Source organism: Stigmatopora argus, chromosome 21 (genome assembly GCF_051989625.1).
Source record: "Stigmatopora argus isolate UIUO_Sarg chromosome 21, RoL_Sarg_1.0, whole genome shotgun sequence".
Taxonomy (NCBI): domain Eukaryota; kingdom Metazoa; phylum Chordata; class Actinopteri; order Syngnathiformes; family Syngnathidae; genus Stigmatopora; species Stigmatopora argus.
This window is the reverse complement of record NC_135407.1, coordinates 11,697,246-11,716,884: the sequence shown is the minus strand read 5'-3', so window position 1 is coordinate 11,716,884 and position 19,639 is coordinate 11,697,246. Positions and strand designations below refer to the sequence as shown.

Here is a 19,639-nt window from a genome sequence, read left to right as displayed (position 1 = left end):
CTGTCTTTTTTGCCGCATCTCTTTCGTGTATAACAGATATCTACGAGCACTGGGCAGAGCGTTGCATTTTTTTCAGTGTTTTTTTTTCCCGTCACTCAGCGCGAATGGCGGAGCGATCGCTGTTACGAGGAGTAGTATATATTACATCTCGTTGGCAAATGGTCGTGCGTTATCCTATTGTGAGGACATTTGTGTGCATCATTTGGGGAATATTTTGAAGGCAATACAAAAGCAAACAGCACATTGATAGAGAAAGGGTGGAGGCGGGGCAAATACAGCCAACTTGGCCGGTATCAAACTTAAATAGAAAATTAGAATTACGTTTAGTGTGAGGTTCGATTAAACTTATTTTTGAGTGTGTCTGTATCGTAATACAAGTTCATTTAAATGTGTTTATGTTATTAAACGAGCATGTTGCGGTGCAAAAAGGTGGTGTTTGGTGTTTTTTCAGAGGGTCGGAACAAATTAATTTGTTTTTAGTTCATTTCAATGGGAAACGTTCGTTGGAGTTACGAGAAGATCGACATACGTGCTCAGTCCCGGAACGAAATAAGCTCGTATGTAGAGGTACCACTGTAATTAAATTTTATCCAGTTTTATTAATAATCTTGCTTTTATATATGTGTGTGTGTGTGTGTGTGTGTCTAGTATGCGTTATTGTTTGTCTTCAACATAGACAAGGGAATAAAGATGGAAATTAGCCCTCGGCTACAATATTATATATATATATATGTTCATTAACATGAATATAAATATGCGTTAATACGTTCTGTCCCTTATTAAATAAATCAAATCAAAACTTGCAGGTTAGCTTAATCTTACCTTAAGAGAATTTAGCTGGGGGCGATGCCGTTTGTCCAGACGATTTAATCCATTTGGAATCCAGCTTTTTTTTCATCTTTTGGTGTGGAATAAACCAACCACATTTCCCCAGATAAACAATTGTCATATCAGTCCAATTCACATATGCTATAGGAACACTGCTTCACTATTTTGGACATTCGATGCTCATTGACCTTTTCGGGGGCTTCCAAAAAGTTGTATAGCGGTTGGGAGGCAGGTGACTCAAACAGTAACTCCAGAAATAAGCATAGCGACAATAGTGGAATGGTAAAGCTTGGTTTGCTACGATTTATCAATGGTCGTATTTGGGGCTTTTTTGCGAAAGGTCAATTACATCATGGTTGAGTAGTGATTTGAAGTTTTGGTATGTCCGCCATTAGGGGCTAAGTAGTAGAAGAAAATGAATTAACATTCAGTGATGACCCTTGGGTTGACTAAAATGAGGAGGGTTTTACTTACCAGGTTAAGAAGAGTTTGTTTCCCATAGACAAGAAGCTGAGAATCAAAATGCCTCTGGAAGCCATCCATCTGCAATCGGTTTACAACTAGTTATTATTGTCTCAATAGAAACCACCTGTTGGGGTAATCATTATTATAAATGTGTTTGCAATGAATATAAAGCCTTATAATATACATGCTTACTATATTAATCAATATATTTGCTTATTAGGAATAGTAATGCTCATCCTAAATGTGTAACTATATTAAACAATATAGTTATATGTGTTGATCGCTTTCAACGAAGACAAACGCCTACGCCAAGGTCGCTCTCCAGGACAGCTGGGTCCAGCGAGAGATACAAGTTCGAAAGGACATAAAACAATCCACTGAGTTCTTGCTCCGAGGACTGATTACTGGAAGATACGCGTCGACCCCTTCCCCAGATGCGAGTTCAACAGGGAAGATCGGTGAAGGACGCTTAAATTGTTGTTGGCTCAACGGATGGCTATCAATCAACTTGTATATTGTTTTTCCTTTGTGACGCTTGATATGGAATTGTTTTGTTTCTTGCTTACGCAATTGGATCGATTACTCGCATATTGTTTTAATTTGTGACGCCAGGTTGACGCTTGGTTTGCTTGATTATGGAATTGTTTTGTTTCTTGCTTACGCAAATGGAATCGATAACCTTGTAATTGTTTTGATTTGAAGCCTTAAATGGGCAGGACATAATGCCGCTCTTTAGAATAATCTTGGGGGGGCGAGCTGCCGGATGTATTCTCTTCTTGCAAGAATTAAATGTGATGTGACTACAGATGCCTTTTTTATTGAAAGCTGAATTGGGAAAACCTAAGGATAAACGTACAATTGGATGAACCTAACATTTGGTCCTTCGAGCCTGTGGTCAAGATACCGAAGCAGAATCCAGGTCGCTCCCGTTCGATATCTGGAAAGACCGTGCACGGCGCTTAAATACCCTTTTCCGGGCTGGATAACTCGAAGGAGCGCCTGGGTTCTCGACGGTTTCGACGACTAACCCTCTGAAAGAGACATCTGGGGTCATATCTGGTAAGTCCACGTGAATGTCTGCGTTTGTTGAAGGGGCATTGCACGTGAGGTCCATTTTTTAAATGTGACTCGCGTCCAGGGGACTGCGACACGCGTCCAGGGGACTGCGTTACAAACCCTGGGTATACTAGTCGCTGCCAGGTAACGAGACAGAGCATGAGTCTATAAAACTTGGGGCAGTTCGGGGTGTCCTGTGCCGTGGTCCGGAAAGGTACAAATATAACTCTGACAGTATATCAAGCTAGGGTATACATTTGTGTTACGTGTTGCGTGTGTTACGTGTTGCGTGTGTTACGTATGTCCTTCCGCGGAAAAGAAATTTGCTAACTGATAACTGAGTGCTCGCGAGCTCCATCCAAAGATGGGCAACTCGAATAAAAAAGCGGCTAGTGACGACGATCCAAAACAGCGTCTGCCGTGTAGAGATTGGAAGTTTGTTGAAAGTCAAAGCGCTACAAGAGTTAAACAACTAAATTTATGGATAAACAAATATGGGTTTGCTGGCCAGCTTAAATATGCATGAAATATTAAAACCTGCGGGATAAAATACGCACTAAGCATAGAAGTAATCTATATATAATATGTGAAGGGAGACACAAGCGATACGGCTTGTTCCACAGATACTAATTATTGTTTTTGATGACGAGGCGGGGAAAGGCAAAACGTGCTGTTTTGTATATGATAGCGGGCCTCGGCTGGTTGATAGGAGCGAGGCGATGGGCTGTTTTATTCTAAAAACAAGACAGGCCTGCTCAAAATGATTTGAATGAGGATGTTTGAGATACATTTTAAACCAGAGATCACATTCTTTGTGAATGAATTCAATTGGAATTTTTTGTATGATGCTGAAAGTTGTAAAACGGCAATTAAAATGGTTATTTCCAAGTGCTAGGCATGCTTTGTTAATAGTAACTAAATGTACTGGAATGAAATGGCTTATTGTGGCTTATCCTGGTTTCGTTCCCGTCTGCTAGCGGGAATATTTTGGTTAACAGAAATACAAAACAGCAAATTAAATGTTTAGCGGGGTTGCCAAAACTGCGTTTTTTGTCATACTCTAAACTTGCCAAATAATGTGTTGATTGGGGGGAAGCGCTCTGTTTTGGTGCGGCTGATTTGATGGTGTTGGACATTATATGCGCGCGGACCGCACAAGCGACTAAAATTTTTGGGGGACCCCTTATTATGGGGTCTTGGCAAACTATGGTGATATAGTTGGATATCGGGAGAGTAATTAATTTGGTGTAATTAATTTAGTCTTCTCTAAAAAGCGTTGTAATTTTACACAGGAGGTGAAACATTGTGCGCAGAAAGAAAAAGAGGTCGCTTAGGAATGTCAACATTGATAAGCTGCTTCTGCAGCGAGCGTGAAGGTCACAGTCAGCGGCTAAGGGCGCGCTTCCGTTTAAACATTTCAGAATAAGACAAGGGATGCAGGGTTCCGCGATGATCTTCGCATTTATTTTTGGGATTTAATCAGAAATGTCTTTCGAGGTGATAGAAAATCTGTTTGGCAAAGATTGATTTGGTAAAAGCTTTGGAATTGGGAATAATACTATTATTATTATTTTATTTTTTGTTTTGTGAAGTTCAAAGGGCTCTTGATTGAAGAGAGCTAGTTTTGGAGGATAAAACGATATTATTACAGTTTTTGAATGGTTGGTTTGATCAAAATACTTCAATATAGGTGATTGGCTGGTTAAAGAAAAATGAATGGAATTTTGTTTTTGTTTACAATATTATGGCATATTGGTTACAATTTGTGGGTCCTTTATTAAGCATTGAAAATTGTAATTAGGAAATGCCTAGTAAAAAGTGGATTTCTCTAATTTAATTATTGTAGATTTTTCTTGTGGTAACAGGGAGCTATAAGAAATGGCTCTTATCTTAAGTAAACATAGTATGGGGTGATTTGCAATTTATGTCTTAGGTATTAAGAGTTATTTGGTTGTTAAAGAGATCAGACATGAATTTAACAATGCAGAAATGGCATGAGAAATTTCGTGGCATTCGTCCAAATTATTAGGTAAATTGAACCTGGTTGGATAAGATAATTGATTTAGGATAGGCATAGTTTCCCTAGAAGAAACATGGAGCGTCTTTAGGTGCACAAAAGACTTTCCCTGTTTGGCCTGAAGGGGGATATGCTTTGGTATAGGTCATATTGATGACTATTGGGACGTTACTGCCTATTGCTTTAGGGGCATACAAATTAAGAATTTAGCCAAAACTTACTGCATTGCAATTATGGGGTTAATACACCTAAATGTTACGGTGATAACGATTGGCAATAACAAGCTTAGATAAAGGGGAATATCTACAACAAATTCTGGTAGGGCCTTCCATGGTGTGAAACAAGTGAAATAATGTCTATGTTTTAGAAATAACATCTCCAAATTATAAAATATCAACCTTGGAGAAATGCTTTAAGTAGATGGGTTGACTAGAATGGGCGAAATTCGATATTATTAAAAGGGGGTGTAACTTAATGCAGAACATGGAGATAAAGTTTTTACAAACGGTTAAATAAAAGGGGGTGTGTGTGTGTTTCAATGTGTCACAACTTTTCCGTTATTGCATTATTGGCGAATAGATAGTTAATCACAGCCACTCGCTTGGCAGTCTACATGCTGACTGACTGGGGTAAGGGGCGGTGGCAATTGAACAAATTTCTATTTTTAGATATGTGGCATGTGGATCTAATACATTAATTATCTAGTTTCTTCAGGCATCAATTTTGCGGTTCGAGGATCTACTAATGCGGAGTAGATCCAGACCTTCCGGAGTGTGGAGTGTTCCTGGTGTCCTCATGAATTCGTAGGTTTTCTCTGGGTACTCCAGTTTTACGCCAACAAACCAAAATTATGGATGATTGGGGGAGCACTCAAAGCAAATTCCTTGATTATGAGTGCGAGCGTGGATGAGTGTCTGTCTTTTGTGTTTTAATTGGCTGGCCACCAAGATATATCAATATTCTAATATCAAGGTGGAATATTTCTGAAATCGCTGATAAGCCTTTCAAGGACGGCGGTGGCAGAGTAGGACAGAAACAAAAAGAAAAGAATTTCGCCAAATGAAATTTTTTTTGATTTCTGCGATGGGAAATTTTGGGGACCTGGGGGACTAAACAAAACCAAAAGACTTATCTGGGAGGGCTGCCATTTGGAGTCGTGGTAAATTTCATGCCTCAAAAAAAAGGGGGAGGTTATATATATTCAATCTATATGCATATATATGGCCAAAACACGGGCGATTCCCCCTCATGTCAAGCTACAAAAGCTACACTGCCATTCAAAGTATACATATGGATTTAAACAGATTGGGGAAACCTTGTTGCAGAAACTGGTCTAGATTGGCAAGCTTGGATGACACACCCGTGCAAAAAAAAAAAACCCATCAGGCCTTCGATAAAATTAAACCATACGGTGGGGGCATTACAAATCATTATTCAGACTGACAAATTAACTTGTGGATCCTTGTCTGACGTTTTTCCTAAGTCCATGGGCAGGTGGAGAAGACTCTTTTTACAAAAATTCTACAATTGTGTCTCAACAACAATGGCCATGTCTATGAGACGGTAAGAAAATCGTCAGAGATGGAAACACCCGGATTCGCCCTAGTAAAATTAAAATCTGAGATGACCAGAGAATTCATTTCTGCAACAGGGAGTTCCCAAACGGGAGGCGGTAAGAAATAATTGGTTGTTGTTGATGGAAAATGCAGCTATTATAAATCAAACCTGGATAACATGTATTGTGCCCCGCCCTCTCTTACGAGTAGTACCCGCGCAAATTACTCCTGATTGTGTAATGGAGATAATGACAAATGAAAATGTAAGCCCCAATTGTGAGAAATGGAATAATGTCTACCCAGTTACAAGAACTTTTCAACACATGTCGTTTAAATCATTTTACCTGCTTAAAACCTTACAGGGCATGGTCTGAAGCTGGAGGCGATAAATGAGACGTGGTGTGCCCACGTCCTAAAACCGACTACACCCTGGTACCACGTTCTGACCTATGATGGTGGTGGGGTGGAAATAAATTATACGACTCCTGCCAAAATGACAGCAGGACTTTGTGCCTTGGTCTCACTGCTATTACCAGTGTCTGTTTTTCCATCTACAGTAGAGGAGATACAATTGGCTGCACAGAAATCCGGTATGATGGCGGGCCCCTCGCGACGGCGTCGATCGGCATGGAGAGAGGGTGATCCGACATACATTGATGCGATTGGCATCCACGGGGCGTACCAGATGAGTATAAGTTGGCTAATCAGATCGCAGCAGGTTGGGAGTATATTTTTCTTTTAATTACTCCAAACAAAATGTTGATTGGATAAATTACCTGCATTACAATGTCAAAAAACTTGGAAACTATACTGAACAGGGATTTGTGGCGATAAAGGAACAATTGGCAGCCACCAGTCTTATGGCATTCCAGGATCGCATAGCAGTTGATATGCTGCTTGCGGAGAAAGGGGGCGTATGCAATGTTTGAAAATGTTGCACTCAACAACACGTCACCCGGTGGGTCCCTCACCCAGGCCATTAGTGGCCTGCAGATCCTCAACCGCAATATGAAGAAGCATTCTGGAGTCGGAGAATTCCGCCTTGGAAAGCTGGTGGCATGTCCTTTTGATTTGGCCCAAATTTGTTGCATTTTTCGTAGCCCTTTTTGCTACGATTTTGACATTATGTGGGTGGTGTATTATTCCCTGCTTAAGATCTTTGATAAGCCGACTTATAACCACTGCGATTGCCCCTACAAACTCTAAATTGCATGAATTATATCCTCTGTTGATGAGACGTGCTGAGGGGAGCAGTGGATTTCAAGAGCATGGAAATTGCGAGGATGAATTGGGCGAAGATGATTTTGTGTTTTGCTTTTCAGACCAGCCGTGCCAGTGAGCAGGTAAAACTAAAGCCTACGGAGACGGACATTTCCTCCCCATTTGTATTTTTTTGCCATAAAATGAATTAATGGAATAAAGCCGAAAGGAAGTTTTATTAAGGAGATCATGTGCAAATTTATAATATAGGGGGGAATGTTGGGGTAATCATTATTATAAATGTGTTTGCAATGAATATAAAGCCTTATAATATACATGCTTACTATATTAATCAATATATTTGCTTATTAGGAATAGTAATGCTCATCCTAAATGTGTAACTATATTAAACAATATAGTTATATGTGTTGATCGCTTTCAACGAAGACAAATGCCTACGCCAAGGTCGCTCTCCAGGACAGCTGGGTCCAGCGAGAGATACAAGTTCGAAAGGACATAAAACAATCCACTGAGTTCTTGCTCCGAGGACTGATTACTGGAAGAGACGCGTCGACCCCTTCCCCAGATGCGAGTTCAACAGGGAAGATCGGTGAAGGACGCTTAAATTGTTGTTGGCTCAACGGATGGCTATCAATCAACTTGTATATTGTTTTTCCTTTGTGACGCTTGATATGGAATTGTTTTGTTTCTTGCTTACGCAATTGGATCGATTACTCGCATATTGTTTTAATTTGTGACGCCAGGTTGACGCTTGGTTTGCTTGATTATGGAATTGTTTTGTTTCTTGCTTACGCAAATGGAATCGATAACCTTGTAATTGTTTTGATTTGAAGCCTTAAATGGGCAGGACATAATGCCGCTCTTTAGAATAATCTTGGGGGGGCGAGCTGCCGGATGTATTCTCTTCTTGCAAGAATTAAATGTGATGTGACTACAGATGCCTTTTTTATTGAAAGCTGAATTGGGAAAACCTAAGGATAAACGTACAATTGGATGAACCCAACACCACCACTCTAATTAAAGACCTGTACTCACATGACTTGTTGTTTTGCTGATAATTGGCTTGGGTTTGTATTTTAGGTTTGGCCTTTGACTCCAGTAAAAAGGCATGGAGCCTCTTGTCTATGGGAGGAAAATAGCATTGTGAAATTATTCAACAAACTTTTAAACTATTTTCATAAGGAACGACATGATATAGAAAACAATTAAGAGTCCAGGAAACAGTTGTCATACTTGCCTGCACAAAGGAAGCCTTGGCTCCCTCATACAAAACAAGCTGCTCAGTTTCAACAAAATTAGCAGCATGACCTTCTGAGTCGATGCCTAGAAAGAGGATTTTTTAAAATGAAAAATGCATTATCCACCTCTAGATAGTGTTTACATGTATAATCCGAACTAGGGTTACTATACAAATCTACAATATTAGAGTTTTTACCCTTCTCAATAGCTTGATGAGGCTAAAAGCTTTTTCTTACCTCTGACATAGTACCTGACACCAGCACGGAAACAGCTTCTCCGTGAAATGAGGACCCATTCAAAGATCTTACCATTGATGCGACACGGTTTCATGACAATAACTGATCAACAGATCAAGGAGAGTAAAGTATAGTTTGTAAGCAAAAAAGCCAACATTTCTCTTCTCACCATCATCAGTTAAATATGTAAACGAAAGGATACAGCCATGTACAATAGGGATAGCAAACCTGTGGAGCTATGGAAACTTAGATCAGAAATCAGCAGATAAATATTGTAAAAAAAAAAAAAAAAAATCAGAGTAATAAAGTGAGTGAGTTTTGTTCAGTCTTGCTACCTCTGGCTGGGCCGCCAGCTCTCGAAGGAGATTAGCATTCCACACAAACCTCTGATCAGCCTGAAACAGAATGCAATACAATCATTTATGTTTAAGTTTGTGAGCTATGAAATTGTTTTACATGCTGAACTGTTACATTTGATTATCAAGGAAATTACAACCCAAGATTTTCTTCTCATCTCATCTCATTTTCTGAACCGCTTTATCCTCATGAGGGTCTCCGGGCCAGGTGCGGGGGACACCTTGAATCAGTGGCCAGCCGATCGCAGGGCACAAGGAGACGGACAACCATGCACACTCAACCATACCTAGGGGCAATTTAGAGTGTCCAATCAGCCTACCATGCATGTTTTGGGAATGTGGGAGGAAACCGGAGTACCCGGAGGAAACCCACGCAGGCGAACATGCGAACTCCACCCAGATGGACATGACCTGGATTTGAACCCAGGACCCCAAAGCTGTGAGGCCGACGTGCTAACACTCGCTCCACCGGGCTGCCCCCAAGATTTTCTTCTATACCAATTATCATTGTTGGGGTCATGGGTGTTTGGAACCTCTGCACTGAACTGGTCGCAAGTCAATACTCATACTATATGGAAATGGGAAACCTTTTACATAAACTTGGTGGAAATAAACCCCCTATCGAATTTAAAACTACAAAACCAGTGTAAAAAAATCACATTACACCGAGTTTCATAAAGGGGTGGTGCATGGGCCTCACTCACCCTCTCGAGCAGGCTCATCTCTTGGAAGTCGGGGCTGGTATTGGCCAGTCGCTGAAGGGTGTGTGTCAGGTCGTAATCAGTGCAGAAGTAAAAACCGTCTGTTGTCAGCACATTATTTAGCATGGACAGGAAGGTTTTATTCTCCTGAGACTAAAAAGGACAGAAAATTACAAGGAGAGGGCAAAATTACATAAACCTGTGTTGGAGATGGAAAGTGGTGAAAATCCTTATCCCTTTATTCTCCCAATATTGTCACACCTCACTTTGTACTTTACTTCTTGTAACTTGTAAAAAAGAAAATGATTGCCTGATCGATAATCTAATTTTGAAAAAAAAAATACAGGATCAACCAAATTTTGTTAAAATGCAATATGGAAAACTGCAGGATAGAGTCATAAATAAACCATAAGGAGACATTTTGCATTGTATATCATCATTAAGAATTGTATCAAAAATGAAAAAATAAACAGTGTTGTTGATGTTGCTGGTGCCATTGACTGTGATAAATGTCCCAACCATTTCAACCGAGAGGCTGGCAGTGAAAATGATCACTTCCTGCTGTCCAAGATGGATTGGGGGTTATTAAAGTCAATAAATTTAGAAATGTGTAAAACTGAACCAATTGAATTTAGTTTATATTTTAAATACCTATGTACCTTTTGTTTACAAATACAATTCGTGAGTTAATGCAGTTGTGGAGGCCTCAACCACTAAAAAAATTCCAACTGAAGTCAGACTGATGTCAAACCCAGGATAGTTACAGATTTTTGCATTTTGGGACCATGCGGTCGATAGGATTTCATTTCTCCTCATGCCGTGTGACCGGTCTGTCAACATGTGACAGCTAGCGCAGCAATTCAAAACTAAATGCAGCGCTGACAACTACCCCGGAATTTCTGGGGTTTATCCCGGAAATGCAACACAAACTCCGGGACCCCGGACACCCTCCCTAAAGTCCGGAAATCCAAAGAAATTGTCACTTAATTTTTTTTTAAGCAACCATTTTGGAAAAGTACCAAATTTCCTATTTTAATTGCTCGAAATTCACACCATCACTACGGCCTCTGCCATCTTGATTCAATGGCACTGTAAACCGGAAGAATTCGGTAACACGAGTGGATTGTGAATCGTCCGAGTTAGAAGTTCTGACAAATGATTCGTCTTGTGCGACTTCAGCGTGGCAATAGATTCGGAATCGATTACATAGGCTAGTAGCCTCGATCGCTTTAACATTTTAGTTTTCCTTTTTTTCCATAAGAGAAGTAAGTATTATTAAGGCTGACTAAACCACCAGTCTTTTGTTTTGAAAAAAATCCTATAATTTCCGGGGTTGTTCTAAAGGAAGTAGTACATAACACTGGTAAGTCAATGACAATAAAGCTTTCAATTCAATTAAATTCAATGTGCTTCCTCAGAATAAGCGGAAAATGGATCGCAATTTGGATGAAACTTTTAAGAAATCGAGACACTTGCAGAACTTTATTGCTTCTTATTCGACGAAATATCCCATATTGACGCCGTCTCCAAAAGGACCGAAATTTGCACATTGCACAACATGAAAGGTAAGGGATCAATATGCCTCCTCAGAATAAGCGCAAAATGGAACGCAATTTGGATTAAGCTTTTAAGAAATCCAGACACTTGCGGAAATTTATTGCTTCTTTTTCGACGAAATATCCCATGTTGATGCCATCTCCAAAAGGACCGACATTTGCACATTGCACAAAATGCAAGTGCGGGTAAGGGACCAGCTGAAAAACTTATGTTAATGTTGTAAAAAAATTGAATTTGACAATAAATGATCAACAAATTATACTTTGTTCACTTTTATACTTATTTTAGTTATGCTGTACTTTTTCAATAGTTTGCAAAAACCCAATATTTCAATTGATGTAAAAACATGACCATAACAGTTTGATTTAAATTGTCCTACGCTTGTTTTTTTTACATTTTATATCAATTTTGCGTGAATTCATTCACCCCAGAAATACCCCGGAAATGGGTCAAGGGTACCTATAAAATGCATCGTCTGATAGGGCGCAGTCTCAGTTGCGGGTATATTTTCTTTTTTTTGTCAATACATAGGGTGCCTCGTCGGATAAGGCGCGAGCATGACACTAGGCTAGCGTATGTTATGCTAGCCGCTAGCATATGTTATGCTGGCCGCTACCGTATGTTATGCTGGCCGCTAGCGTATGTTATGCTAGCCGCTAGTGTGTCTTTATAAAGACAGCACGAGCAAACACAAGTTTGATAGTGCTTTATTGAACTAAAATGTACACAAGTTAATAGAAGTTAAAGCAGTTAAACATCTACAAACCCGTCAAACTCCTCATCTTCTGTATCTGATATAAAGAGTTCGGCGTTCAACATGCTATGCTCCATCTCACGGTCAGTCAGAGATGTGTATTCCGGGAACTTGATTCCAGCTTTGGCGAAAGTTCGAACAACAGTGCTGGCCGACATTTGAGCCCAGTCACCCACAATCCATTGTAACTTGTGACATGCACCACTCCCAAGCCTTTGACTCTCCTCGCTGTTATATCGGCATCGACAATCCATTCCAAAGCGTCAGGTAACTCGTGCGACGGTGCCTGCCCGAACTACTATGTTCGCCATCCGGCATTCATCACTCCCAAGCCGTTGGCAAAGCTGTTAAAAATTGTGTTTGATCCATGGCTTCAGTCCACTTTCCAAGCGTTCATACCCGCATTCTGTTGTTATTCGCGTCAGGCATTTCCTCCGTATAACTCTAATGTGCTGTTTCTTTGAGTATTGAGAGTGTTTTTGAGGGTTAAAAGCGCTGCGAGCACACGGAAGTCAAATGTCTTGCCACTCGCCTGGGATGTTTTGAATGGATTTATCGAAATGCTTGGAATGCACGGGGAGGGTATTTTTAGGGTGAACGTCCGCTGGGTCAAAATCACTCAAGCGGTCAGGGCCATACAAAAATTAAATTTAGTGCACTAACAAGGCGTACCGACCGATTGGGCGCATCGACCATTTTAGAGAAAATTTAGACTTTTAAGTGCGCCCTATATTTGTGAAAATACGGTACTCCTGAAATGGGGTATACGGAGGTTGGCAGCTCTGTAAATGTGATCAATTCTGGTTCTGATTTCACAACCAAAACTACTTTAAAAAAGTGGATGTTCCCTGACGCATTCTTTTGGGGGTTTGATCTAAAGTCATACTTTGATATGCGAGCTTAATGCGTTCCGGGACTGAGCTTGTATGTTGATTTACTCGTATCACAAATCAACGTTTCCCATAGAAATTAACTAAATACAAGTTAATTCGTTCCCACCCTGTGAAAAACACCCAAAAACAGGATATTACAATGGAAAAACATTTTTATTGGTTGTAATTCACCAACCACTAACATAGTAACAAATAACTTGTGGTTTAAAATGAGGGTGGTATACTAGTATACTTCGCGTTAAATTACAATGTTTCAAAGTTTGTTTTTATACTACCTCTGCAGCTTTACAAATTCAACGTTCTACACAAGGTTACATGCCTTATTATGAGCCTTTGCATGTTTTCCCTGTCTTTGCATGAGTTTTGATACCTGGATCTCGGACAGATGCAAAATTGTCTTCTTGTAGGAGATGATGTCAAAATCCACTGCTTTCCACACTGCATGACCAAAGAGGCTGCCCACATTTTTCTTCCTTGTGAGGACGATTAGGTACATTCCTAAGTAAAGTCAGTTGGGGCAATATATCACATCCAGAACAATATGCTCAAACTGCGTTGATAAGATACATTTATCATACCTACCAGCAACCAGGCGAATGGTTCCAAGGATGCCACAAATAGGCCTGGTGACTGCTGAGGCAGGGATATCTTTTTTACCTGTGAAAACACTTCAAATTACATGTTTCATATTCAGGAGTTTCAAATATTTTTCTTTGTGAGAGTTGCTTTGACAAGATAAACAAAGGATAAAGATACAGATTTACTGTGCCTGCCTGACCAGTCAAAGAATATCAAGTCAAGTCACTCTGTGTCATAAGACCGTAGTTAGTTTATTATTATTACCATTCAATTCCAATAACAGATTACCTTTCATAGATAAGAGAAGTTACTTTTTTTCAAACCATCCTAAATAAACATCTTTACTGTGGATTGTCAAATATATATATATATATATATATATATATATATATATATATATATATATATATATATATATATATTTTTTTTTTTGTTAAATGACTGCCTACATTTTTGCTTTGAAATACACATTTGTCTCAGAGAGATCCCGTGCTTTTCTTACTTTTGAGAGTCATTTCATTAGACACTCTGTCGATAGCCAGGACAGCATCCGACCCTTCATCGCAGGCCTCAATGAAAAACTTTTCCGGGGTAGTATGTCTGATGAGAAATTGTGAAAATTAGAAATATTCGGGTGTGCTAATCATTCAGTTAGATGTTAACTACTGTCTGAAGAAAATAATATAAAGCCCTGAACTTTTTATCTCATAATAAAGATTTTTTTCCTCTGAATATTACAATGTATGACTTCTTGTGATCTCCCGTGACCATCGCAAACCAGTGTACCGTGGCACAGTGGTTGGAAAACACTGGTCTAGAGGTTCAACAACTTCTTGGAGACCCAAGAATTTTGGCCTGAAATTTGACTAAAAATGCAGTTTCGGTCCATACTCCTTTTTTCATTGAAATAACACTATAAAATGATATGTTGTGATAGGATGTTCCCCCTTTTCACCGGTTTGTTTGTTGTTTGTTTTCCCTCACGTTCATTAGGTACATATTTGAGGAATTTGAGATTTACACATTTTCTGCAGCAGTCTTGTCTTTGTGACTATAACCAACATGAATTTTGAAAAAAAAAAGCCTCTATTTAAAAATGAAAAAAGCAACTACTATCACCTACTTTATGACCCTTAAAAGGGGACACGAAGATGTACAGGAAAGATGCAGCACTTTGGTAGGGATTGGAATCTAGTAATACAGCATTAAGAAGTAAGGATTTGATAGAAAGTTGTTTTATAATGGAGGATTTACAAAGGAAGAATGGAGTTAGGGTAATCTTGAAGAAAGAGTTTGTACAGAGCTCTAGAGGTGAATAGAGTGTCAGATACACTAATGACTTTGAAGCTGGAGATTGAGGGTATCATGCTTATAAAATGTTAGCGGGTACGCTACAAAAGTAGGATGTGAGTTGGAACAGAAGCAGAAATTCTGGAGTGACTTGGATGAAATAGTGTTGGAATTATTGTAAATAAGTTATCCTGATTCTGGTATGACTGTCGAAATGCTTGCTAATAGAATTAGGGGTGTCTTGAGCCCTGGGGAAAGTTTCACCTTATTCAACAAAGGGGAACTGCCCCAGGGGTCTGGAGCCTGTTTGAACCATTGTGTGAAGATTGCGGGAGATCGGGAAAGAGACTGTAAAGGTGTTACCTTGAAAGAGCATATGGTCATACATCCAAGAACCTTTTGTAACTGGGAGATAACGCTCTCTTTCCTTTGATCAGCTTGAAACTTCCTGTAACTTGGACTCCCAAAACACAATTGTGCAAGTTCTCCTACTTGAAAAGATTAGAGAGGCCTGTAATTGTCAACATGGGAAAACTTCAACCATGAGAGACAGAATGTGGAAAAAAACTGAAAATCCCATGGTTTGATTTTTAAAGAATTTATTTCCAAATTAGAGGTAAGTATTTGGTCACCTACAAACAAGCAAGGTTTCTGGCTGTCAAAGAGGTCTAACTTCTTCTCATGAGGTCTCCACTCGTTACCTGTATTAATAGCATCTGTTTTAACTCATTATTGGTATAAAAGACAGCTGTCCACAACCTCAATCTCTCACACTCCAAACTCCCCTATGGCCAAGACCAAAGAGCTGTCAAAGGACACCAGAGACAAAATTGTAGACCTGCATCAGGCCGGGAAGACTGAATCTGCAATAGGTAAAACGCTTGGTGTAAAGAAATCAACTGTGGGAACAATTATTAGAAAATGGAAGACATACAAGACCACTGATAATCATCTCCCTCGATCTGGGGCTCCATGCAAGATCTCATCCCGTGGCGTCAAAATGATAACAAGAACGGTGAGCAAAAATCCTAGAACCACACGGGGGACCTAGTGAATGACCTACATAGAGCTGGGACCACAGTAACAAAGGCTACTATCAGTAAAACAATGCGCCGCCAGGGACTCAAATCCTGCACTGCTAGACGTGTCCACCTGCTGAAGCCAGTACACATCCAGGCCCGTCTGCAGTTCGCTAGAGAGCACTTGGATGATCCAGAAGAGGACTGGGAGAATCTGTTATGGTCAGATGAAACCAAAATAGATTTTTTTGGTAGAAACACAGGTTCTCGTGTTTGGAGGAGAAAGAATACCGAATTGTATCCAAAGAACACCATACCCACTGTGAAGCATGGGGGTGGAAACATCATGTTTTGGGGCCGTTTTTCTGTAAAGGGACCAGAATGACTGATCTGTGTAAAAGAAAAAATGAATGGGGCCATGTATCCAGAGATTTTGAGTGAAAATCTCCTTCCATCAGCAATGTTGGGTTCATTCTGGGATGTTACTATATGTTCATTTGGAATTAATGGAATAAAGCTGAAAGGAAGTTTTATTAAGGGGATTATGTGCAAATTTATAATATAGGGGGGAATGTTGGAGTAATCATTATTATAAATGTGTTTGCAATGAATATAAAGCCTTATAATATACATGCTTACTATATTAATCAATATATTTGCTTATTAGGAATAGTAATGCTCATCCTAAATGTGTAACTATATTAAACAATATATATATGTGTTGATCGCTTTCAACGAAGACAAACGCTTACGCCAAGGTCGCTCTCCAGGACAGCTGGGTCCAGCGAGAGATACAAGTTCGCAAGGACATAAAACAATACACTAAGTTCTTGCTCCGAGGACTGAGTACTGGAAGATACACCTCAACCCTTTCCCCAGATGCGAGTTCGCAATGAAGATCGGTGAAGGACGCTTAAATTGTTGTTGGCTCAACGGATGGCTATCAATCAACTCGCATATTGTTTTCCTTTGTGACGCTTGATATGGAATTGTTTTGTTTCTTGCTTACGCAATTGGATCGATTACTCGCATATTGTTTTAATTTGTGACGCTAGGTTGACGCTTGGTTTGCTTGATTATGGAATTGTTTTGTTTCTTGCTTACGCAAATGGAATCGATAACCTTGTAATTGTTTTGATTTGAAGCCTTAAATGGGCAGGACATAATGCCGCTCTTTAGAATAATCTTGGTCGGCCGAGCGGTCCGGATGTATTCTCTTCTTGCAAGAATTAAATGTGATGTGACTACAGATGCCTTTTTTATTGAAAGCTGAATTGGAAAAACCTAAGGATAAACTTACAATTGGATGAACCTAACAATCAGCAAGGACATTGAAGATGAGACGTGGCTGGGTCTTTCAGGATGACAATGATCCCAAACACACAGCCGGGGCAACAAAGGAGTGGCTTCGTAAGAAGCATTTCAAGGTCCTGGAGTGGCTTAGCCAGCGTCCAGATCTCACTCAACCCCATAGAAAATCTGTGGAGGGAGTTGAAAGTCCGTGTTGCCCAATGACAGCCCCTAAACTTCATTGCTCTAGAGGAGATCTGCATGGAGGAATGGGCCAAAATACCAGCAACAGTGTGAAAAGCTTGTGAAGAGTTACAGAAAACGTTTGGCCTCTGTTGTTGCCAACAAAGGGTACATAAAGTATTGCGCTGAACTTTTGGTATTCACCAAATACTTATTTTCCACCATGATTTGCAAATAATTCTTTAAAAATCAAACAATGTGATTTTCAGTTTTTTTTCCACATTCTGTCTCTCATGGTTGAGGTTTACCCGTGTTGACAATTACAGGCCTCTCTAATCTTTTCAAGTAGGACAAGTTGCACAATTGGTGGTTGACGAAATCCTCATTTGCCCCACTTTATATACAGTAATCCCTCGCAAATCATGGTTAATGTAGACAAGACATTGCCGTGATAAATGAAAAATCGAGAAGTTGGATCAACCCCATTATAACTACCACAATACAGGTTTTCGCGCCTATACAGAAATACAAGTACAATTATCAAAATATAATATATATAAAATGTAAATATTTATATTATAATAAATCATATTTATTCAAGTTTAACACTCAATTTTGTACCAAAAACTGAAGCAAAGTTCGGATGCGCGTTATAAATAAATCCCGGTGAAAAACGGTCCTCCGCAGCCGTTATAATGGGAGACGTAAAACCTGTCTTTGTCCGCCAGATGGTGATAATCTACCTTCTTTTACAAAAGCCAGCCCCCTCCAAAAAGCCTTCGGCAAGTTTATAGGGGAGGGTAAAAGAAAAAAAAAGTTGCTCCAGAGAAACATTAGGGGGACACCTGCTCACGAGTCCCGCTATTCTCGCACAAGAAGAATGGAATCAAATGTTTGGTGAATCTGATGATGATGAATCAGACTTTGAAAATTTTTAAATACTATGATGATGAATTAGACTTTAAGGATTTAAAATTGTAAATTTCATTTGAGACTTGTGTTCATATTTGTAGTAGTTTGTTTTACCAGGTTTCTGTGCCACATGTTGTAAATAAATGTTTTGTCATGGTTGCCATGTGTTAAGCATTTGGCAGTTACCAGTACCAGTGCAATCCTTGGTGTGAGCTGAGAAAAACTGAGAAGAAAAATGTTATACCAATTTTTAGTCACAAATTATGGGTGTGCGTTATACTCGAATAAGTACAGTACAGTGGTACCTCGTCACACGACCGCTCGTCATACAAAATTCTCATCTTACGACGGAAATTTCGATCGAATAATTCGCCCATCATGCGATCAAAATTTCGTGATGCGACCAAGCTTTTTTGCATATCTTTCGTGTATAACAATATCTACGAGCACTGAACGATTAATTCAGACGAGTTTTTCCTCCTACGCATCGACCAGGAAACGCACAACGCGCATGCGCGGGCAAAAAGAGGGCTTTCTGGGTAATGAAGTATACTCGTGCACACAACGCCAATAGGCAAGGGCACTCTTTCTCAGAATGAAACTTCATTACCCACAATCAATACGTGGGTAAGCTGAGCTGTTGCATTTCCTGTTATTTTTATTGTCTAATACGAGGAGTATTATATTACTTCTCGTTCGCTGCTCCTAAGAACATCAGCGGCACTGGCTCGCAATTACCTCTTTGTAATATTTCTGGTCGCAACTCTCTCTCAGAGGCGCCGTTCAAAGCGGTTGCAACCAGAGCCATTTCAACGAGGGAGTTGCGAGCCGGTCTTTGAGCAGCGGAGCGATCGCTAAAATGTACTCCAAGACTATTTCTCGTTGGCAAGTGGTCGTGGGTTATCCGATTGTGAGAACATTTGTGTGAATCGTTTTCGGAATATTTTGAAGGGAATACGTAGTACAACAGCAAACAGCCCATCGATAGCGAACGTGAGGGTGGAGGCGTGGCAAACCGCTAACCCGGAAAACGAAGGTAACAAAAGATTACAACAAAATTAGAATTCAGTTTTGTGTAAAGTTACACTAAACGTATGTTTGAGTGTCGGTATATATTAATCCAAGTTAATTTAAATTTGTTTGTTCCGTTTACGAGTGCCTTGTCGTGGAAAAAAAAAACGGTGACTTCAACAAAGCATGTTTAAAGACTGTTCTGCCTAAGTTTATCCAGTACGTGAATTGTCACACCAGAGGAGATAAGACTCTAGACCACATGTGTCAAAGTGGCGGCCCGCGGGCCAAATCTGGCCCACCGCATCATTTTGTGTGGCCCGAGAAAGTAAATGATGAGTGCCAATGTGACATACTAGAGTGTTTGATCTATTAGTGTGACATACTAGAGTGTTTGATTTATTAACGATTGCATGTAAAGAAGGTATAACGAGTTTGGATTGAATGGGTGTATCGGTGTTCGATTGTTGATCCTT

General features: G+C 39.8%; 1 protein-coding gene across 1 annotated transcript in view; it reads right to left on the bottom strand.

The window, feature by feature from the left end:
* sacm1la (SAC1 like phosphatidylinositide phosphatase a) overlaps positions 1–19,639 on the bottom strand; it is a 59,775-nt gene that overhangs the window by 24,320 nt on the left and 15,816 nt on the right. The window contains exons 2-11 of the mRNA XM_077590740.1: positions 13,961–14,058; positions 13,462–13,536; positions 13,250–13,377; positions 9,679–9,828; positions 8,954–9,013; positions 8,821–8,854; positions 8,619–8,720; positions 8,381–8,466; positions 8,179–8,265; positions 1,303–1,371 (exon numbers count right to left, since the gene is read on the bottom strand). Coding sequence (XP_077446866.1) covers positions 1,303–1,371; positions 8,179–8,265; positions 8,381–8,466; positions 8,619–8,720; positions 8,821–8,854; positions 8,954–9,013; positions 9,679–9,828; positions 13,250–13,377; positions 13,462–13,536; positions 13,961–14,058 — 889 coding nt within the window. The remainder of the gene's footprint in view (positions 1–1,302; positions 1,372–8,178; positions 8,266–8,380; positions 8,467–8,618; positions 8,721–8,820; positions 8,855–8,953; positions 9,014–9,678; positions 9,829–13,249; positions 13,378–13,461; positions 13,537–13,960; positions 14,059–19,639) is intronic.